At 49.4% G+C, this 23,735-nt stretch overlaps 1 protein-coding gene and 1 pseudogene across 5 annotated transcripts in view; one reads left to right on the top strand and one right to left on the bottom strand.

Annotated features, from left to right (window-relative positions):
• Positions 1-23,735, bottom strand: part of EML1 (EMAP like 1) — a 669,910-nt gene that overhangs the window by 614,850 nt on the left and 31,325 nt on the right. For 4 of the 5 annotated variants that reach the window (XM_049769788.1, XM_049769790.1, XM_049769791.1 and 1 more), the window contains exon 2: positions 1,828-2,010. In XM_049769788.1, the coding sequence (XP_049625745.1) occupies positions 1,828-2,010 (183 nt within the window). Of the gene's footprint in view, positions 1-1,827; positions 2,011-17,941; positions 18,099-23,735 lie in introns of those variants that run through there. The other variant, XM_049769789.1, reaches the window with a different exon arrangement.
• Positions 9,362-10,570, top strand: LOC126003594 (arginase-2, mitochondrial-like; annotated as a pseudogene).

The raw sequence follows: 23,735 nt of genomic DNA, 5'->3' as shown, positions 1-23,735 counted from the left end.
AAGGGGCCCTGAGAGAAGGCCACAAGTGCCACCAGAACAGTGGCCTGGGGCTTCCGGGGAGCCTGCACTGGGCAGGAAGAACCAGGGTGCCCCATCCTCCAGGAAGCCCCCGACTTCTGTGGTGCTTTCTGATTTTGCTTCACTTGGACAAAGACTTGGATCATCAGCCTGACTAGGAAACAAGTTTTCTGTTCAAAGGTTTTTGAGTCTTTTTTTTTTTTTGGCCACACCCAGTGAGCATGGGGCTACTCCTGGCTCTGCACTCAGAAGTCCTTTCTGGAATTGCTTGAGGATTGAATCTGATTGGCCATATACAAGGCAAGTGCCTTCCCTACTGTGCTATCTCCTCCAACTCCACTATTTCAAGTTTTTTTTTTGTTTGTTTGTTTTTGTTTTTGTGCCACACCTGGTGATGCTCAGGGGTTACTCCTGGCTATGTGCTCAAAAATTGGCCCTGGCTTGGGGGACCATATGGGATGTCAGGGAATTGAACTTCAATCCGTCTTAGGTCAGCCAAATACAAGGCAAACACCCTACCACTGAGCCACTGCTCCGGTTCCTATATCAAGTCTTTAAAGAAGTAAAAATTTGGGGCTGGAGAAATAACATGGAGGCAAGGCGTTTGCCTTGCATGCAGAAGGTCAGTGGTTCGAGTCCCGACATCCCATATAGTCCCCTGAGTCAGCCAGGAGCTTAGAGTCAGGAGTAACCCCTGAGCGCTGCCGGGTATGACCCAAAACCCAAAATAATAATAATAATAATAATAATAATAATAATAATAATATACCCTAAATTCAGGAAAGAAGATTCCTGAGCAATTTCCTGGCAGTATTTTCCCTGAATTCCTAAAACAGAAGCTTAAATAAAGCCTGAAGTCGGAACCCTCTGGGCATGTCAGGGGCCTGTGTAGTCACCTCCAATCACGCCAAAAATAAGCCAGTCAAAGGCCCAAATTCCTTTGTGACTTGGAAGAAGGCGCAGAGAGGTCCTTTAAGGTGGGTACAATACCCAAATGTGCCCCTTAGGGAGCTGATGACGATCCTCCCAAAGGACAAAGAAACAGATTTGCTCCCTAGGAGAAGGTGCAGCTTACCCCTGGTGGGATGAACATATGTGCCTCCAGACAGTCCCTGCTCCCAACTCCAGACTCCCCGGGAAATGTGGCAACTGAGAAAAGATCTGCTCAAGCCAAGCTCCAGGACAAGCGAGTTAATTTTAAAGGGACACCTCACACATGCATAATCTCCAAATGTTTCCAGCAAAGGCATTTGACAGCCAAAATTTCTGTTTCCCAGAGTCGGCTGCGGGAAAGAAGAGTTTTGGCAAGCAAACTCAGTGATGGGAAAAGGGGGCAACATGGGGGGGGGGTAGCCAATTGCATAGAGGATCGACAGGCAATGTCTTCCCACAGTGGCCAGAACTGGGACCCAGTAAGTTACTCCAGACATGAACACTGGTCCTGCTTATTACTGGACACCAAATGGTCACGAAAGGAGGGTTAAGTTAGCCAATCACAGGTGTTAAAAGAATTGGGGAGTGGGCTCTGCAGAGAAGACCCTCAAAGACACCCTCAGCTCGAGTGTGTGGAGGCTGAGTTGCAGGGTTCTGAGCTCCATCTGTCCCCTCCATGTCCCAAAGCTTTGCAAGTGCGTGACACAGGATCTAGATGTCTGGGTGAGCACTGAGAAAGAGGAGAAAGAGCTAAGCTCTGGAAAGGCCCAGAGTAGTGAGGGATTCACTGAGCCCGAAATTTTGGATTCCAGCAGCTTCCATGCCTATTGGTGCCAGCATGCCCCACCAGGTCAGAATGCTGCTTTGTGCACCCACCTTTGGTCGGTCCTTTCCTGCTGAGCACAGCCTGCTGCTCCTCTGTGATGTTGAGCCTCCGAACCACATCGGCCAGCGCCGACTTGAGCAGCTGGATGTCATCCTCCTGCATCTGGACACGCTGCTCCAGTGAGGCGACACGGTCTGTGACCTCCATGCTGCTGGCCGCTGAGGTGCTGTCATCTGAGCAGAAGAAGGAACACAGGTGAAATGGGGAAGGGACAGGCAGGTGAACCGGGAGGGACATGCAGGTGAATACAGGACGCCCTCTATGCTCAAGGGCACAGACCCCAGAATGCCCTACCCTGCCCCAGGTGGAGAGAAGGGCCTGGGAAGGTCTTCCTATGGGATCATTAAGTGCTCTATGACCTACAAAGGCTACACCTGTGCGTTCCTGGCTGTGATTTCTGATGCTACTGTCGTGTTCTCACACAGGCTGATCCATTCCTTACAGGATGGATCAGAGAAGCTCATTGCTGGAAGAACCCCGTGGTGTAGCTACCGCAAGTCTCCAGTGCAAGATGGAAGGCCCCACATGTCTAGTGCAGCCCAGATGCATTATGGTAGGTCCCTGAAGTGGAAGCCTCATGACCCAGACCCAGGGGATCGGAGGGACATGGGTCTGGAAACAAATACCGACACAGGAAATGATCTACACGCATTTAAGGGGGTAAAACAGGTTCAGGAACTTCCTTCCACATGCAAGTCTTCCACTCCCAAGAAGCAGATAGCTCAACGGTGGAAAACTGAAACTGCAGCGATTTCATTTTCATTGATAATCGCAAAACCACAGCCTGGGATTGAGAACAGGTAGGGTAAGAGACCAATCCAAAGGATGCTTCCATCCAAAAGTGCTTCCATCCAATAATTGACAAGCACCAACAAAAAGAGTTATACTGAATAGGGTGAAGACCAGTAATACCAACAGGTCTCTCTGGTCCAGGCTCCACCAGCCTCTATCCCGACTTGAGTGTGGGCACCTCTGAATAGCAATATTAGGGTGAGGGAAGCATGTGCCCTGCAGTCTTGCAGCCCCACAGCCCTGGCCATCCAGGTCTGGAGTGGCTCATTCATTCCCAGTTCCCTGCCAGGTCACTGTCTTGCCGGTCCATCCTCTATCCATCCTCCATCCACCTCCCTCCTCTCCCTTCCCTTCCCAGGTCAGCCTCACTACCTCTCCCTCTAGGACAGAGGCTTCCCTGTCTGTGCCCAGGACACATCTCAACCTCGTTTTGCTTGACCGAATCCTTGCGTTCTTTAGGTCCCACCAAGAAACCTCCCTAATGGCAGTACCTGGAGCCTGTCAAGAAACCCGAAGCCCGGCGGCTACCACCGGCATCACCGTGAACATGGGAACAGGAACTGGCACTTCCTCTCTGCCACCATGGGAGGGAAGTGCCTCAGGATGGTCCGAACATGTGTGTGTGTGTTTATGCAATGCATGTGTATATGTGAATTGATACACTGTGTGGATGGCCTGCCCCCAGGGAAAACAGATTATTCATGTACGGTTGTGCATGTTCATATACATGCATGTGCATGTGTGAGCATGTTTGTGGCATGGAGTGCCCTCTCACAGGAAACAGTGACTTAGTCTGGGGATCCCAGATCTGGCCCTGAGAAGGTACTGGGGCATGGACACCAGCATACAGCTGGTAGGGAGTCTCACTGTGAGGTGAGGGGCAGATGGGCCACCAGAGGCCCATCTCCCCACCCTGTCTATATCCTTCAGCCCAGGCTTAGCAGCATTTACTTACACAGTGCTATTGGTGCATATGCACACCCCATGGTCTCACCGTCCTATGGGGACTAGCAGAAAGTGGAGCCTGGAAGCTGTGAACTTGGAGAAATTACAGAAGGGAACAAAATCTCTACCTGCAACTTAATATCCACCATGTCAGGACATGCCTTGTAGATGTATTTACAGGAATTAATTAGTTGATGTACCTTTAAGGGGTGATGACAGCCCCCCCCACATGGTAGTTGGACATGGACATGCCCTTTGAACATGCCCCCTGGACAGGGAAAAGATTGGAGCAGAGCCTGCCGGACACTGGTTGCTGGAGATAAAGCACCAACGATATGCTGCCTGCTCTGTCTCTGTTTCTATCCCTTATTCCTGTTCTCTCTTTCGAACCTGGATCCATAGGCTTCCCCTGGCACCCCTTGTAGCAGCAGACTTCAGACTGCAGGCTGGGAATAAAATATCTCTCTCTCTTTTTCTCTCCCTTATTCTCTCTCTCATTTCCTTTCTCTCTCATTCTCTCTCTCCCTCCCTCTCTCTCTCTCTCTCTCTCCTCTCTGTCCCCCAATCTCATTGCTCAGGCATCTGGGTGGGCATCTCACCCCACCTGGTAGCCAGGTACCCTGATCCTTGCAGTAGTTACAGCTAATTGCAGTATTTTTTTTTGTTTTTTTTTGTTTGTTTGTTTTGTTTTTTGGGTTTTTTTGGGCCACACCCGGTGGTGCTCAGGTGTTACTCCTGGCTGTCTACTCAGAAATAGCTCCTGGCAGGCACGGGGGACCATATGGGACACCGGGATTCGAACCAACCACCTTTGGTCCTGGATTGGCTGCTTGCAAGGCAAACACTGCTGTGCTATCTCTCCGGGCCCTAATTGCAGTAATTTTCAATGCCCCAAATGAAACCCCCCAGAATTAAAGAGAGGAACATGTGACAAAAAAGGAAAGAAAGAACATTTGGGTGCAGTCACCAAACAACCAGTATACCAGAATTTAAAAGCAGCACAATCACTATCTTCCTTAAGAAAAGTAAGCGTATATTGGCAACCCACAGTGATTTCAATGGAGAGGTCAGAGAGGGTGGTATAACGGACTGAAGTTGAGGCTTCACATGTGAGAGGCCCTGATCCAAACCCTGAGCCCTTCAGAGTGACCCACAAGTACCACTGCATGTGCCCTAAAAAAAGCAAAAGAAAAATTCAGCTGAGAACCAAGGAGTCTCAGCACACAAGTGAATGCAGTCAAACAAAGCAAGCTGAAGTTAAATCGACTGGAAGTTATAGAACTAAAGAACAGAATTTGTAAAATGAGAATTCACTAGACTGACTTATCACTGAATGGCTGAGCAAACAGGAAAAGTAGACAAGCTGAATGACAGAGGAAACAAACAAACAAACAAAAACAACAGAAAAGAACTGAATCTTGAGACCCAAACAGCCCTAAATAGTTATCTGAAATAGAATAGAAAGAGAACAGGGCAGAAGAAAATCTCTGAATAAAGAATGGTCCCAAATATCCCAAATCCAGCAAATAATCGCAAAGTGACCAAGTGCTAAGCAGGCAAAACAAGCACAAAGAACCTCAGTGAGTGCCTCAACACTAAGCTATTGAAAACATAAAGAACACGTTGCAGAACAGCAGGGGTGAACATTCTCGCAAAGGCCTTTGGGTCACACGCAGCTGTGCTGGGGCTTATTCCTGGCTCTTCGGGATCTCTCAAAGTGGGCTCAGACACTTTGTAGAGTTTCAGGCCAGGGACTGAATTTGGATCAGCCACATGCAAGATAAGTGCCCTGCACACCGTGCCATCTCTCTCCCACAGAAAATATCTTTTGGGGAGCCAGAGTGATAGTACAGCAGGTAGGATGTTTGCCTGCATACGGCCGACTCGGGTTTGATTCCCAGCATCTCATATGGTCCCCCTGAGCATTACCAGGAATGACCCAATTGCAAAGACAGGAGTAAGTCCTGAGCACTGCCAGGTGTGATCCTAACACAAAATGACAATTTGTAGCAAAACAACACTGTTAAAGCTCTGAGTGAGGAGGGTGCAATCAGAATTCCATACTGAGCTAAACAGCAAGCAGGAAGGCAGAGCAAAGTCTTTTTCAGAGAAATAAATATGAAAAATGTCATCACTAGAGATGCCCTACAATGGCATTACAAAAATGCTAAAGGAAGCTCTTTAGGGCAAGGAGAAGTCACACAGGAGACAGAAACTCATAACACTGGTAGTTACAAACACCTAAAATATGATTAAGAACTGGGGGGCCAGAGGGATAGCACAGTGGGTAGGGTATTTGTCCTTGCAAGTATCCAACCTGGGTTCAATCTCCAGTATCCTATATGGTCTCCCAAGCCCACTGGGAATGATTTTGGAGTGCAGAGATAGGAGTAACCCCTGACCACTATCAGGTGTGGCCCAAAATAGAATTCAAAACCAAACATTTCTCCAAAGAACCATCAGAGACAGGGTGGAAAAAGTTTAAGGACACCAGCCATCTAGAAAATGCCAATGAAAGGAAGAAAGGAAGATTATTCATCCCCAGTGACCGAAATACAATATAATACAAATACCAAACCAGGTGCAGCCAAATCCAGTGCAAAATGCCAACCGAACCAGGTCAGCTGCCCGGCGGTTTGTGAAGAATGGCAAGAACTGTTGAAAGCAGTTTTGCTGCATCTTCCAAGGCCACTGAGATGTAACAGCAGGACCAAGCCCTTGCAATTGAAAAGGGGCTTTTATGGGGCCGGGCAGTGGCGCTAGAGGTAAGGTGCCTGCCTTGCCTGCGCTAGCCTTGGACGGACCGCGGTTCGATCCCCGGGCGTCCCATATGGTCCCCCAAGCCAGGAGCGACTTCTGAGCTCATAGCCAGGAGTAACCCCTGAGCGTCACCGGGTGTGGCCCAAAAACCAAAAAAAAAAAAAAAAGAAAAAAAGAAAAGGGGCTTTTGTGTCCAAACTAAACCTGGGCACAGCATTAGCCACTGGTGCAAACGAGACACAACTCAGGGGCACCCCAAAATGCACAGTGGGGGAGAGGTCCGGGTCCCCACTTCCTGGAAGTAGTGCTCAGCCTGACTAAAGCAGTGCTGAGGGACCAGGTGAGGAAGAACATATGTTATGAAGGTTCCAGGCTGCAGGTTTCCAGATCTCAGACATTCTCCACCAGGCAGGCAATGCCAGGGGTAGTTGCTGAGGGTGAGGGTGGGCACTGCAGGGTGGCAGGGGTGGAGCTACCCCCATGCCCTGGCCAGTCCAGGAGCATGAGCCCTGTTCCCATTCCCAGTCCTGAAGGCCTTGTGGCTGCATGTTGACATGAGAACCAGAGGGCACAGGAGGGTGTGGGGATTTTATTTTTCACTGTAACGCCTGGTTGCCATGGCACCACACCGTCTCAGTGGGGAAATATTTCCACGAAGAAGGAGCATTTGTGGCTCACTGCATAGAGGCTTTCCTGGGGTTTACTTGCATAACTTCCTGTGGGGGTGGGGGACTTCCTAGGGGTCTCTCTTGTTCACCTTTTATTAAATAAAAGGTTTTTGTTTGGGGGCCACACCCGGCAGTGCTCAGAATCACTCCTGGCAGGGCTCAGAGGACCCTATGGCATGCTAGGAATTGAACCAAGGTTGGCCACTTGCAAAGCAAGCTCCCTACCCACTGTACTATCCCTCTGGCCCCTCCTCCATTCTTCTTTAACCTGGAAAAAGATCATTTGTTTCAGATAATGAAAAAACAGTCAAAAATGAAAAAAATAAGGTAATTTCTCCCTTCCCATGACATGCCTTCTAGGGGATGGAGGTCGAGACAGATCCTCAGGGGTTGGGAGCAGCCAGGTCCTGCTTAGATGGACTGTCATAGATATGATGAGCAAAATTAGGGACTTCTGGGTTCAAGCTCAATGTCTCCCCAGCCAACACACACTGTGAACAAGTGTGTTTCCCAGAACCAATGACTTCCTCTCTGTGTCCAGCTGGTTCTCTGTTACCTGGGGCAGCAACTTAACACGTGGAACACTGGAGAGGTACTTGGGAGTCTGGAGAGACAGTTCAGGAGATGAGACATTTATCTTGCATGTGGTTATGCCAGGCACCAACATCCAGTCCCCTGATCACATCCAGGGATCACTCCTCAGCACAGAGCCAGGACTAGCCTCTGAGCACTGCTGGGTGGGGCCCCAAACCAAATGAGAGAATAAAAAGTTGTTCCTACAGTGAATCTAAATGATACTGATAGTCTTCTCAGTGTTCTTATTACCCTGATTAACTCTGTAGAAAAAAATCATGGTCAAAGGGCTTGGGGGAGATGGTTGAGAGGGTTGGGATGCATGCAGGAGCCCTGGGTTTGAGCCCTGTCTCTGCATGGTCCTCTAAGTACCACGGGGGTCTGCCCCCACCCTAAAAAGGGGGTGAAAAGAAAAACTACCAGTGTGAATTCAAATTTAGTCTATCTGGAGCCAGAGCAATAGCACAGTGGGGAGGAGCTTGTCTTTCATGCAGATAATCCCTCTGGCATCCCATAGGGTCCCTGGAGCCCACCAGGAGTGAACCATGAGCACAGAGCACTGAGCACTGCTGGGCATGGCCTACTCTCTCTCTCTCTCTCTCTCTCTCACGCACACCTCAAGTTTAATATTTTCTTCAAGATTCATTCGTATGTGCTCACTAGACATTATTATGTCAAACACTAATTAGAAATTGGCAAAAAAAATTGGCGTTATATTAATAATGTTATCATGGCCCTTGAAGACCCTGGCGTGCTGCCTGGTGTGTCTCTGATCTCTGGGGCTTTTCTGAGCAGCCTAGAGAGTTGAATAGTGACTTTATGACAACCCAAGTGGGGTCAGCCTCAGCGAATAGACAGGAGCGACAGTCACTCACTCATTGCTAGGCATGCAGCAGGGCCTTCCAGCCCTGTCCTGAATCCTCCCTCGTCCCCAACTTTGTGTTCTCAACTCCCTCCCTTACTGACTCACTCTCCCTTATAACCTGCCACTCTGAGGCCAACTTGGAGCCCCTAGCCAAGGAAGGCTCAGCAGCAGCTCAGGCCTGCCTGCTCAAAGATGCAGCCTCCAGAACATTATCACCTTCTGTCAAGTGTTGGGTAGAAAAGCCCAACTGGAAGACTTTACCTGTCCAACCTCATCACTGCAGGATCTGCCTTTCAACACTGGGAGTGAAAGACAGATATGCATGGGCTGGAGTGATAGGACAGTATGGAGGGTACTTGTCTGAGGCCCACCTTGGTTTCATTTCTGGTATCCTACATGGTCCCCTGAGCACCACCAGGAGTGATCTCTGAGCACAGAGACAGGAGTAATGACTGAGCACTGGGAGGTGTGGCCCCCAAACTAACCCACCAAACAAATCTAGACAAGAAAAAAGAGTATATACATTTCTGTCTCCCTCTCTTTTTCTCTCACTCCCCTCCTTCCTTTTCCCTCCCCCTCTCCTCCGCCCCTTCCCAAATAATCAATTCCAGTCACTGGATTAGACATTGTCAGCATGTTCTCTGATTAGATGAAGCATTTGGCAACCAGTGATTTTCAAGTAAAAATAGTGATGTGGGCCTGGAGCGATAGCACAGTGGGGAGGACATTTCAGGTTCGATCCCTGGCATCCATAGGATTCCCCACCCCCACCCCCAAGCCTGCCAGGAGTGATTCCTGAGAGTAGAGCCAAAAGTAAGCCCTAAGAGCTCTGGTGTGGCCAAAAATCCAAACAACAGGCACATTTAAGGCAGCCGCCGCAGCAAGCGGTCACAGGATTGCCGGCATCCTGTGCTGCCCATCATGTCTCTCCGGAGCAACCTCTCACGTCTCCTCTGGACACAGATGCATTCTGCCCTGAAGAAGTCCATGCACTTGATGGCCATCATTGGAGCCCATTCTCATGGGGACAGAAAAGAAAAGGAGTGGGGTACAGTTTAGCTGCTGTACTGGAAGCTGGCTTGATAAAAAGATGTCTAATTTGGGCTGCCGTATAAAAGATTTTGCTAGATTTGAATTTTACATAAGTTCCCAAAGATGATGTCTACAATAATCTGATAGTAAATCCTCGCTCGGTGGGCCTTGCCAACCAGGAATTGGCTGAGGCTGTTAGTAGAGCTATCTCAGGTAGCTATAGCTGTTTAACAGTGGGAGGAGATCACAGCCTGGCAACTGGTACCATTAGTGGCCATGCTTGGCACTTCCAAGACCTTTGTGTGATTTGGGTTGATGCCCAGGATGACATCAATACAGCCCTCACCACCTAAAAATCTGGAAATCTTCATGGACAGCCAGTTTTGTTTCTCCTCAAAGAACTAAAGGACAAAGTGCCACAACTGCCAGGATTATCCTGGATCAAATCTTGTTTATCATTCCCAAGTATCATATATATTGGTCTTAAAGATGTGGGCCCTCCTGAGCTTTTTATCTTAAAAAAATATGATATCCAGTATTTTTTTTTTGTTGTTTTTGGGTCACACCTGGCAGCGCTCAGGGTTACGCTCAGAAATCCTCTTGACAGGCTGGGTGGGGGGGAGGAGGCGGGCATATGGGATGCCGGGATTCTAATCACCGTCCTTCAACATGCCACCATGCTATCTCTCTGACCCCGAAATCCAGTATTTTTCCATTAGAGATATAGACCAACTTGGTATCCAAACGGTCATGGAACAGACTCTTAACCATCTGACTGGTAAAAGATAAAGGCCAATCCACCTGAGTTTTGATATTGATGCATTTGACCTTACACTGGCTCCAATCACAGGAACCCCTGTTGTTGGGGGACTGACCTACCGAGAAGGCATGTGCATTACTGAGGAAATCCACAATACAGGGTTGCCACTGGACTGGATCTAGTTGTTGAAGTCAATTCTCAGTTGGCGACTTCTTAGGGAGAGGCCAAGTCTTAGTAGTGGATGTGATTGCTTCAAATTTTGGTCAAATAGGAAGGGAAGGCATGTTGACTATGACTAGCTGCCTATTCTCCATTCACCAAATGAATCAGAAAAATAAAGAACATGTGTGGATTTAGAAAATCCTATATGTATACAGTTGTCAAAGGGGAATTATTCTAGAGTTGTGAGAAGTATTTGGTGGGACAGGTACTGACTGGACATCTGGGTCAGTTTTGCATTAATGAGAACATCCGTGCATTCTCAAAATTAAAGTTTCTTTGACCTCCCCCCCTTTTTGGTGATGGTAAATGTACTGAGGCTTTTGCAGTTCATAGTTATGTTACTATTAATGTTAGTATTATATAAATTTAAAGAAGCCATAAACTGCATTTATTATTTTGGTATAGCAAGAAAAACATCCAGACAATAAACAAAAAAACAAATTAGTGACCCCACAAGGAAGGCACCTTTGCCCAAATCAGTGTCTGTGTTATAAGGACTCACTTCACGGCTAGGCTGGGCCATTTTCAGAATTCAGTTCTTATTGTAAAGAGAGTTCGAGAATTTCACCTCTGGGTTTTCACTTTCTCTTTCCACGGAGAAAAAGGGCTGTATTTAGAATCAGACAGGCGGGACCCAGAGCCAGTGACCTTCCTTTCTGGGCGGAATCCAGAGTCCTGAGGTCAGGATTCTGGGGACTAGAAGTGGTTTCTGCCCAGCAGGTCTGGTCGGGGTGACCTTGGCCTCGCAGGGTCCCTGAGCTGGACAGTGCTCCTCTGAGGGTGCTCTGCTCAAACTTGGGCTGGCTCCAGTGCGTGCCCAACTGCCCTTGGCCAGGGCTTCCCCTGGGGTTTCAAATGTCCCCTCTGGGACCAAGTAAGAGCACTACAAGGATTTGATCCCGATATCCCATATGGTCCCCTGAGCCCACCAGAAGTGGTCTCTGAGTTCAGAGCCAGGAATGACCCCCTGAGCACTGCAAGGTGTGGCCCCAAAACAAAACAACAACAGATATCCTTCCTGGAGCTTTTCCTGGTGGGAAATGCACGCACTTCCTGCCTAACGACCCATACAGAGCTGGGAGGGGCCCTGGGCTTCTGAATTAGGGACCATCTCTTAAAAGGTCCCTGCAGGAATGCCTCCCCCTCTCCTCCCACCCTGGTAAGGAAGGGGCAGATGCTGATCTGAGGTTGAACACAGGACCCATTCTGGCCAGGCTTTTAGGCTCTATCCCCACTGCTCCCTCCTCAGCCATGACAGGGACACCAAATCACATTCATGGACTAAAGAAAATGAATCCTAGGGGCCTCCCAGCACTGCCAGTGTAGATGGGATCCCCCACTGTCCTTGTGTGGTGGGGGAGGGTTCCTCACTGTCATTGGGTGGTGGGTGAGGTCCTTCACTGTCCCTGTATGGTGTGGTGGGGGATACCCTACTATTTCTGTCTGCTCTGACACTTTGACCAGTGTGGAAATGACTCTGGGATCCAGTTCCTGGATCAGTCACCTATTACCACATGACTCTGGCACATGACCTGAACCTTAGAAATGGTTCTAACCAGTCCTTCTGGAGTTTAGGGACAAATGTGAATTCTGGTCCTGTTGCCCAAGCCACGGTCACCTTGCAGGGATGCAGAGACTGTCTGAGGTTCTGCTGCTACATCTTTGCATGTTCTGTATCCTGTCTGCAGGGCAGCAGGAAAGGGTGATCTTCCAGGAATCATGGGTATGACACACATCCTGGGGCCCAAAGGAGCCATTGGGTAGAGGGTAGGTGGGCTCTGCTAAGGCACAAGAGGGCCCAGATGTGGGTGAGCAGGGGGTGCCCACAGTTCTGTCCCTGAGTGCCCCTGGGAGACCCCATGACCTTGTCAGGAGACCCCCCCACAGCCCTGTCAGGAGATGCCTAAGGCCCTGTCAGGACACTTCCACTGCCACCATGGTTGATGGGTAGAGACACCTGTGCAGAACCTCTTGACTCAGGAGCCCTGAGCCCACAGGTATATGTATATGAGGCAGGGATTTAGGAGGTTAATATGGACAAACTTACTGTGTGAGTCAATGCATACCCCACCTCTATGTACAGCACCTACAGAGCAGGAGCATGGTGCCTCCCTAGCAGAGGGATAGTAGCCAGCAGGGACCATAATGGATACCCAATAACACTCAGGCAGTGGCTAGCCAGGACCCAAGAGGGAAACCCAGGACATTATAGGCACCGGAGCCACAAATCCCCAACGTGCCCCACTTCCAGCTATGACTGAGACCTCCCAGCCAGGCTTAAAGCAGGATTTCAGAGGGAACACCAGTGTGCCAGGTTCTATACCCAGTGACAAATAGAGCAACAGAGTGAGAACCATCATTTAGAGAAAGAAAGGCTTCGAAGTTCCCTCGTTGGTACTTAGGACAAGTACCTGCACAAAGCACAGCAATCCAGCGCCATCCCCTACACCCTCCCACAGAAAGGGTCCAGCTCCATAACTTCACCTTATCAAACTGCCAAGCCACCAAATCTGTTCCAGATCTACAGATCCTGAACCACACACACAGCCACAAGACACCTCAATATCCTTTTGTTTGTTTTATTTTTTTGGCCACACCCAGCTGCACTCAGGGGTTACTCCTGTCTCTGTGCTCAGAAATCACTCCTGGCAGGTTCAGGGGACTATATAGGATATTGGGGATTGAATCTGGGTCAGCCACATGCAAGGCAAACACCCTACCAGCTGTACTATTACTCTGGCTTCTCAATCTCTTATAGTAAGTCAGCCCAGGAAAATCCCTGATAATCTAATGGGAAAGTTCCATAGGAACCCACCCACCTCAGGGAGCCTGAACAGGAATACAGAAGTGCAGTTAGCACCAACTACAGCCCAGGAAACCCTCAAACACTGACTTTAGTGACACCATGGAGAGAAAGGATGATTAATTCAAAATTTCTTTGTTGATCTAAGCTGTGATGAAACAATCTAAAGTCAATTTGTGTTGGAACAATCTAAAGTCAATTTGTTACTGGGTTGGTGGGTAGGAGATTGGGGACACTGGTGGAGGGAAGGTCACACTGGTGGTTGGGATTGATGTGGAAACATTTAATGCCAGAAACAACTATTATTATGAACGACTTGATAAATCATCGTGTTAAAGTAAAAAAAAATTAAGTAAAGGATAGTACAATATGTAGTCTCTACTGTAGCAATGATTTGGGATGGTAGGAAAAATAAAACCTAGAACATCTCCCTCCCTAAATAAAAGGATTAAGGGCACCAGGAAGATGGTCCAGGGGCCAGGGGACATGTTCTGCATGTAGTGACAGATCCTAGTTCTAGCTCTGGTATCACATCCCCCCCACAACACTACTGGGTGCAGACATGGGAGCACCTGGACACTCCTAGGTGTCCTGCAGATCCCTGGGACAGCAAGGACCAACCAGAACCTCAAGCTCCCACAACTGGCTACAAATCACTGGGAAAGGCCCTGGTGCATTGGGCCCTGCTCAGACACATTCTGGCCCTCAGGAAAGAGCCCAGATCAGATCACTGGGGCAGCTGCCATCTGCTTCAGGACCAAAGGCATGAATTTGTGTGGACTCTTCCAGAAGACTGGGAAGGAAAGACTCAGCCCCGGGATGAGCCAGCATCATCAGCCGGTGCCAGTATCAAACAAACACATTCAAACTGAGTGTTGAGAGCTTGGAGCGCTGCTGTGCTGTGTGGGGTGTCACACCCTGCTTTTGGAAGCGCTAACCAACATATTCCCATTTGGATCTAACCGTCCCAACTTTGCCCCTTTTGCCTCAAGAGGAACTGTGGAGACAAGAATGGTCTAAGCAGCTTATAATTTGAATAGTCAGAAGCCACAGTACAGCTGCCAGAGTCTGGTCATCCGCCCGCCCATCTACATAACAGATATAACTCGGGGGTTAAAACACTGGCTCTGACTCACTTGGTCTGCTGTGGGATGGAGACCAAGTCCCAGAGGCAGCCAGAATGTGGGGGTGATTCCTGCACAATTGCCTTCATAGGACATAAACATGGGGACACAGTTGAGGTATATGAGGAGGAAGATGGGGACTTGCAGATATTTGATCCTCGAATCTTTCGATGGCCTGAGATTCGTGCAGGTGTCAGCCCTTATCTCAGGGGAATTGCAGGGTGTGACAGGTGTGTATTTGGGGCAACACCTGTAGGGGAGCTGGGCTAGAAGCTGGGCAGTTGCGCCAGGACAGGCCCTTTTGAGTCAGCTCACTGGCACCTGTTTATTTATTTTTTGTATCGAAGGAACATTCATTCCATGGCACTTCGTGTTTGTAAGAGACTTCAGAATATGAGTGGGCCATGGAGCTCCTGCCTTTCAGAAAGGCATTTAAAAGGCCTATTTTGCACAGGAGAACAAGAGCATTTTCCAAAGTCAAGACACACTGCATCAATCTGTGCTCTAATGCCACGAGAAGCTGATGAGGAACATGAATGCTAAGAATGGAGGCTGGACAGAAGATGACCCACTTCTCAGTCTAAACCCCCGAGAGAAAGCCTTGTGGGGACCCAGGCATTGGTGGAGTAGCAGGTTGGACACAGCACACACAGGTTTTCTATGCAAAACCTTGACCATCATGTTCAATAAGTGCGACCCAAGTCCCCATGGGAAATGGACGCAGACTTGACTGTACATTCTCCAAAGATGTACCCAGGCAACTGGGAAGAAGCTCAAGGCTGTGTGTCATTAAAGAAATGAAGACCACAGGCCCTGGACACCCCAGCCTATGTACTAGGACTGCTAAAGACGCTTAGAATACCTCAGAACACCAGAACTGAAGCCAGAGTGATTGCATAGCAGGGAAGGCATTTGCCTTGCACAAAGCCAACCCAGGTTCAATTCCCCAGATCCCATAGGGTTCCCCCAAGCCTGCCGGAAGTGATTCCTGAGAGCTGGAGGAACCCCTGGGCATTGCTGGGTATGGCCCCTCCAAAAAAATTAAAAAAGAGTAAATTAAAAAAGTGTAAAGGGGTCCAAGAAAGGACCATCCAGCGCCACAGTTGTGTTGGCTGGAGCCCAGAGTGTTAGAGATCAGGGACATGGTCTGGTTCTCAGCTAAACATGATACAGAGGCACCATGCTCTGGCTCCCTCGCCAGGAGGCCTTCAGTGCATGTGGAGGATGCTCCCATGAGCAGAACCCACCTGAACGTTCTGTGGGCCAAATGGTGACGGACATGGCTGGTTTGTGCCAGAGCAAGACACGCCTGTGAGGGTCTGGCCTGGACACCCCTCGATACAATGGAGGAAAGAGCAGGATTGTTTCTGGGAATTTCTGGCCTGGCACTGAGGGTCTGAATTTCTGGTGCTCTGGGGGACCCCTGGAGCCACACCCCTAGTATTTTGGGGGTCATGTGGTGCTGAGGGTCAAACTGTCCCTGCCACCAATGCAGCAAGCACTCCTACTTTCAGAGAACCCTCTCCCCAGCAGCCAGAACCCTGAGCTTCTCTCTAGACAGCAGAGTGTTTCCTGCAAGGCTGAGACAGACAAATGAAGCTGATACAAGTGTTTTCTCGCCAATCCTGAGCCCTCAATATGAGAGAGGGGGAGCCTAGAGCACTAATAGGCAGCGGATTGCACTAAGATCTTGTTTTCAGGGGGTAAATTATCTTAGAAAACTTGCATCGGCCTCGAGACCCTGGAGATGTTTCTGAAGCTGCAGTGGCAAGTTGCAGAGATGCAGAGGAGCCAGTGTGTCCTGAAGAGGGCTGGGTGTGGGCTCAGCTGGACCACAGAGTTCCAGTGATGCAGGCCCCTGGTGGTGGTGGGGGAGAGCATGCAAGTGCAGGAGAGACCTAAAAACCACACACCTCTGCCCTTGGGTGCAGGGCTGGGGAGGGAGAAGCCCGGTAGAGATCCTCATTGGGAGCCGCCCCACATGGCAGTTAGAAACCGGTCATGGGGCAGCGACGCTCAGAGTGCCAGGACACACGTTCTGCACACAGCAGGCCTGAGCACCAAAGGGTCTCCTGAGCACTGACAGGCAGGGCTCAAGCTCTGTTCAACAAAAATTAAACAGAACTTGTCCCACCAGAGGACAATCCCAGCCTTTCCTGTTTTGTTTTGGATTTCGTTTGTTTTTCTTATTTGTTTTGGGCCACACCTAGTGGTGCTCAGGGGTCTGCCCTGGCTCTGCCCTATGAAATTACTCCTGGCATGCTTGTGCTTAGGGGTCCCTATGGAATGCCAGGGATGCAGGGCAAACACCCTCCCTGCTGTGCTAATTCTCTGGCCCCTCCTCTTACAATTTGCATCTGACTTTCAGGAAACAAACCTGCTAAGCGGGACCAACCTGTGGAGCTGGGGATTGGGTTGGAGGCAGCCAGAGGCCAGAGACCCCAGCAAGGGGGCCCCACATTAGAGGTGCTGCAGGTCAGTGAGGACTGAGCCTGTGCCCAGCCCAGGACTCCGGGGCCTTTTCTGCTGCCCAGCGGGAGCATGTCTGAGACACAGCAGGGCTGCACATTCTCAGGGCCATGGATCTGAGACAGATCCAGGTGTTTTGTATATCCATATGACTGTGTCCCTGCTGAGGTCAACTCCTTGAAAGAACAGGCTTGTGACAGACTTGTGACAGGTAAGGGCAGGTGAGGGACAACCCCACTTGAGTCAAAACCACAGGTGTGGGCCCGGATAGCACAGCGGCATTTGCCTTGCAAGCAACTGATCCAGGACCAAAGGTGGTTGGTTCGAATCCCGGTGTCCCATATGGTCCCCCGAGCCTGCCAGGAGCTATTTCTGAGCAGACAGCCAGGAGTAACCCCTGAGCATCGCCAGGTGTGGCCCAAAAACCAAAAAAAAAAAAAAAAAAAAAACCACAGATGTCCTGTCAGCTTGCCTCGAAAATGGGCAAGTTTGAGCCGGGATCTTGAGGACCCTCACTCAGGAGAAGAGCCCCTCTCTGCCAGGCACAAACCCTGCCAGGCTGCCATTCTTGGGCTAGTCTCCATGGAGACTGGACTCACCCTCCACCCTTTCCCACCAATTGAATCATGCACATGCCCTTCTGAGCTGTGGCCCTGCCAATGAGATGCAAGCGATGCTGGACCATGGAACAGAACCTACCCACCTAAGGGCCAGGTAGTAGGTGGGACCTGAATCATCACCCTTGCTGGGCACCCCTGGAGTAGGGCACCAAAACAACCTCAGAGGGTCAACCTGGGGAGTCAGTGGAAAACCTCTAAGCAAAAATGGGAACAAGGGGTTCATGTGGGGGAAGTGGGGGATTGGGGACTCATTGGGGAGAGATGGGGTGAGTGGGTAGGGATGTTTAAGGGGAGGGGGAACAGATTGGGGTGCATGGTCAGCTGGATCCTAGGAGTGGCTCCCCTGCAGTACCCCCTCCGTACAAGACGTTTCATCTAACAATATCCCCATCCCAGAAACACCCCAGCCTCCTTCCTCAGACCCCAAGGAAGTACGGACTACTCTCCCAAGCCCTCTTAAAGTCCTCTCACCCAGGGCCAGGTCTGGAATGTTCCTCCTGGGATCACAGGCCAGCTGGCGAGTCTCCTACATGCCCTGAGTCTCCTGTGTCTTCCAGTCCCAGCGCCTTCCAGAGAGCACTGGCAGGGAGAGCCCAGAATGGCACGAGGCCACCCCACTCCACGGACAAGAGAAAAGCATTGTGTACAGCAGGAAAACAAGCCTTCCCCTCAAAGCAGCACCTCAAAGCAGTGACTGTAGGGGGCTGAGAGGCTCCGCCCCGCAACGCCCCCCCCCTCCCCCAGTAAGGAACGGGGCTTCCGGGCCCTGCTCCCAGCGTTCATATTTGGGTTCCAGAGGTGGGAGCACAGAGACACCTGGATGCTTCAGGAAGGCCCTGGGGACAGGGAGGTCCCCTCTGTCCCTAACTGCTGCTCCCTAACTATATGCTCCCAGGTGTCTCTGTTCTCTGAGCAGATGACTCTGTTCTCTGTGCTCTGAGATGACTCTGTTCTCTATGTTCTAAAGAGGTGACTCCCTCTCTGTGCTCTAAGCCTCAGCCATGCCCACTGCAAACTGGACCTCTCAGCCATGAGCCACCTATCTCTCGGGGTTGAGGTGGGGTTGGAGGAAACCTCTTCAGTCTCCCAGAGTGATAAGCTAAGCCCTGTTCCAGAAAACACAAGGCACACACTGACCTCTGTGGTAATTTTGTGACCTACCACAAAGTATTAAAATTTTAAAATGTTAAAAATGTTTAACAAATTAATGAGGGAAGTAGAAAGCCTGTCTCGAGTACAGACGGAGGTGGGGTGGGGAGGAGGGAGATTTGGGACATTGGTGATGGGAATGTTGTGCTGGTGAAGGGGGGTGTTCTTTACATGACTGAAACCCAACTACAATCATGTTTGTAATCAAAGTGTTTAAATAAAGATATTAAAAAATGTTTAACAATGTAAACCATTAAGTTTTGTTTTTGTTTTTATTTTTGGTTTTTGGGCCACACCTGGTGACGCTCAGGGGTTACTCCTAGCTCTGTATTCATTCCTGGCAGGCATGAGAACCATATGGAATGCTGGGGATCAAACCTGGGTTCCTCCCGGGTTGGCAAGCATGCAAGGCAAATACCTTACCACTGTGCTATCACTCTGGCCTAGCCATTAAGTGTTTTTTTTTTTTGTGGTTTTTGGGTCACACCCGGCAGTGCTCAGGGGTTATTCCTGGCTCCAGGCTCAGAAATTGCTCCTGGCAGGCACGGGGGACCATATGGGACACCGGGATTCGAATCGATGACCTCCTGCATGAAAGGCAAACGCCTAACCTCCATGCTATCTCTCCGGCCTGCCATTAAGTGTTTTAATGCTTAATTGATCCTATTGGTTTCCTTTTTGCTCTTCTTATTCTATTTTTTTGTTTTGGCAGTGCTCAGGGGTTGCTCCTGGCTCTGCACTCAGGAATCACTCCCGGTGACCTTGGAGGACCCTTTGGAATGCCAGAGATCAAACCAGGAGGGCCACCTTCAAGGCAAAAGCCCTCCCCATTGGACTGTCTCTCTGGTCCCTCATCTCATTTTTGTGTTTGTTAAAGATCCAAGCTAGCCCTGAGTCCTCCTGGGTCCTTCCATCTCTAGGTTGCCATGAAAACTGCAGCCGGAACCTTCTATCCTCTTCCATTCTTCAGTGTTTTTTTTTGTGGGGGGATGGGGTGAGGAAAATGCATCCCCCATAGGGTCACCATGACTGGCCGGGGGCTGAGGCCTGAGCTCACTCTTCCTTCTAATTCACAGCCGCACAGTTCACAGCCGTCTCCCATCTCTGTACTTTTAACTCTGAAACAACCCCCATAGACTACCATGTGGCCTTATTTACAACCTCCCGCAGCTCCTCCAGTCCCCAGAAATAAAATAAACCATGTAAATGCATGTGCTAGAGCCTGTGACTTTTTGCTTTGAGGGTTTTTCAAGACTCTAAAATCAAGGGATCCACAGTGACTATTTTTGCCTGCAGACAGGGTGCATCTCTTGTACCCAGAGTGCCAGAATTGACATGCTCAGGACTCAGGAAGCCCCCAGATGAAAGAGGAGGTCAGCTGTCCCCTCAGGGATCTGTCTGCTGGGAACCACAGCCTGGACCGGTTGCCTTCCCACCTCGAGGGAAGACAGGCACCTCGAAGTTCTGCCAAGCTGGGCAAGGCAATGCCAGGGGCAGTGTCTCCGGGACTTATAGCAGAGCTGGGGGAAACAGATTTTTGGCGGAGGAGAAGAGGAGACGCAAGCTGGGCTGCATGCCCAACCTGCTGCCAGATCCAAAGTGCCAGTGATTCCCCCCTAGGAGACAACGTCTCTGTTCGCTGCCTGCTCACAGCCAGGCAAGATGGTTTAGCTGCACAAAAGCAAAGTGGAACAAAGCAGTTGGTAGCTGAGACGCTGTTACCCAGACACCAAACCAACTATTTGAGGCTCTGGCCGAACCTTGCTTTAGTCCTCTGACCCTTGAGCAACTCAGAGGCCCTGCAGGGAAGCAGCCTACACCCCAGCCCTGTTCCCTGCCTGGCCCCAAGCACCCTCCACTCTGGGCACTGGGACTCAGGAGCTCAGAGTGTGCCCACCACATCGGATGAGGGGGATCTCCATGGAACTGGGGGGGCCTCCAGGGGATACCCCAAATAGATCCTGGCGGGAACTGTTTTCAGTTACTGTAAATCAATGAAGAAATTGGCTGAAGGGAGTCCTAAGTCTACACATTCAGGTCCAAGTTGAAGCTCCAGCATTGGACCAGGCCGAAAGAGGCAGAGAAAGCATCTGACAAGTTCCAGCACCCCTTCATTATAAAAAAAGAAATCAATAAAATGGGGGTACAGGAGCCAGAGAGATAGCACAGTGAGTTACATGCTGACCCTGCATGAAAAGGGGCCCAGGTTCAATGCCCAGCATGGGATACCATAAGTCCTGCCAGGAAAGATGCCTGAAAAGAGAGGCAAGAGTGGGGCCGGAGAGATAGCATGGAGGTAAGGCATTTGCCTTTCATGCAGGAGGTCATCGGTTCAAATCCCGGCGCCCCATATGGTCCCCTGTGCCTGCCAGGAGCAATTTCTGAGCCTGGAGCCAGGAATAACCCCTGAGCACTGCCGGGTGTGACCCAAAAACAAAAAAAAACAAAAACAAAAACAAAAAAAAAAAGAGAGGCAAGAGTAAGCCCTGACACTGTCAGGTGTGGCCCAAACCAACCACAACCAGAGCCACCATCACCACAACAAAAACAGAGTAGAAAAAATTGACCTCAATATAGCTGAAACCCTTTCCCGGAAACCCACAGCTAATGTCAGTAACCAACAGAGAAAATAAAAGTCTTAGGTACAAGACCAGGTTACCCATTCCCACCACCACCATTCAGTATGGCACTGAAGGCTTCAAAGCGCAGTTACAGTGGAGAGAAAGAAGCAAACCATTATGATTTGTAGACAACACGTGGCAGTGTCTAGAAAACCCTAAGGTTTGAGATCATAGACTTGAGGTCACAGGCTACCAAAAAAAACCTCCTAAAAATAATAAAGCCTACAATAACACTTTACCATTCAGGCTACAAAATCAACTTGCACAAGTCTGTCATTTTCATATGCAAACAATAGGATACAAAGTCATTTAGAGGGACTGGAGCAATGGCACAAGTGGTAGGGTGTTTGCCTTGCACGCAGTTAACCTAGGACAGACTGCAGTTTGATCCTCCGGCATCCCATATGGTCCCCCAAGTCAGGAGAGATTTCTGAGTGCAGAGCCAGGAGTAACTCCTGAGTATCATTGGGTGTGGCCCAAAAAGCAAAAAAAAAAAAAAGTCATTTAGAATCACCACTCTCCATTCACGAATGCACGTTATAAAACCCAAATAGCTAGAAATCAACTTCACTAAAAAGGTAAAAAAGATATATAAGGGGAGCCGGAGAGGTGGCACAGTGGTAGGGCATTATTTGCCTTGCACATGGCTGACCTAGGACAGACCGTGGTTTGATCCCCAGCGTCCCATATGGTCTCCCAAGCCAGAAGCGATTTCTAAGCACACAGCCAGGAGTAACCCCTGAGCATCAGTGGGTTTAGCCCAAGAAACAAACAAAAAAAGACATATAAGGGCTATAGCACAATGGTAGGGCATTTGCTTTGCAATGTGGCTGACCCAGGACTGACCTGGGTTCAATCCCTGGCATCTCAGAGGGTCCCCCAATCCTTCCAGGAGTGATTTCTGAGTGCAGAACCAGGATTAACCTGAGCGCTACTGGGTGTAGCCCCAAAGCCCAAAACAAACAAACAAATAAAAATTAAAGACATAGAAGAAAAGCTATAAATCAAAACTAAAATAAAGTCTCAGGCTTACAGATATAGAAACACATATCCTGCTAATGGATAAGAAGGATTAACTTTGCCAAAATGACAATGCTCAGGGTCAGAACAATATTACAGTAGAAAAGGGGAAGAGACCAACCAGAGTTTAATTCCCAGCTTCCCATATGTTCCCCCAGGCACCACCAGGAGTAACTCCTGAGTACTGCCAGGTGTGGCCCTGAAAACAAGAAAAACAAAAATGATACTACCACCCAAATCACTGCACAGATTCAATGCAGTCCCTGTAAATTTACCCAGGATAATTTTTAAGGACATAAAAAAAAAAAACCAAAAACACTGTTGAAATTAATCTGGAGTAGTAAAACCCCCCAAAGCAATTCTAAGAAAAAGATGGGGCTGGAGTGATAGCACAGAGGTAGGGCATTTGCCTTGTACATGGTTACCTGAAATGAACTCAAGTTCGATCCCCAGCATCCCACATGGTCCCCTAAGTCAGCCAGGAGTAATTTCTGAGTACAGAGCCAGGAGTAATCCCTGAGCAGCATTGGTTGTGGCCCCCCAAAATAACAAACAAATAAATAACAAAACAAACAAACAAAAAAGAAGATGGGAGACTTTAAGTTAAATCTATAGTAATCAAGACAGTGGAGGCCAGAGGTACAGCAGGCCTTGTACACTGCCAACATGAGTTCAATCCCTGGCATCCCATATGGTCCCTTAAACACTACCAGGAATTACCCTTGAGTGAAGAGCCAGGAGTAACCCCTGAGTACCTCCAGGTGTGACCCCAAAATAAAAAAAATAGATTTTTAGGACAATGAACCAAATTTTTTTTTTTTTTTTGGTTTTTGGGCCACACCCGGTAACGCTCAGGGGTTACTCCTGGCTATGCGCTCAGAAGTTGCTCCTGGCTTGGGGGACCATATGGGACGCCGGGGGATCGAACTGTGGTCCGTCCAAGGCTAGCGCAGGCAAGGCAGGCACCTTACCTCTTGCGCCACCGCCCGGCCCCTTTTTTTTTTTTTTTTGTGTGTGTGTGTTTTTTGGGTCACACCCGGCAGTGCTCAGGGATTATTCCTGGCTCCAGGCTCAGAAATTGCTCCTGGCAGGCACGGGAGGACCATATGGGACGCCGGGATTCGAACCGATGACCTCCTGCATGAGAGGCAAACGCCTTACCTTCATGCTATCTCTCCGGCCCCCAATGAACCAAATTTGAGGGCCCAGAGACAGACCCTCATCTGATCTTTGATAAAGGAGTTAAAAGTACCAAGTGGAACAAGAACAGATTCAATCACAGGTGGTGTTGGGAAAACTAGTCCATCAAATGTTGGCACAAACTCAGACTCTACCTCATGCCATGCATAAAAGTCAGTCCCAATTGCAGCAAAGACCTCAATGTCAGACCCGAATCCATATATCACACTGAGGAAGTCATTGGCAGAAGAAATCCTTTGTGACTGAATCTAGAACAATTTCAATGACCCGATGCC

The sequence above is a fragment of the Suncus etruscus genome, chromosome 3 (assembly GCF_024139225.1).
Source record: "Suncus etruscus isolate mSunEtr1 chromosome 3, mSunEtr1.pri.cur, whole genome shotgun sequence".
Taxonomy (NCBI): Eukaryota; Metazoa; Chordata; class Mammalia; order Eulipotyphla; family Soricidae; genus Suncus; species Suncus etruscus.
The sequence above is the reverse complement of the archived record's forward strand: the minus strand, read 5'-3'. Positions and strand labels throughout refer to the sequence as shown.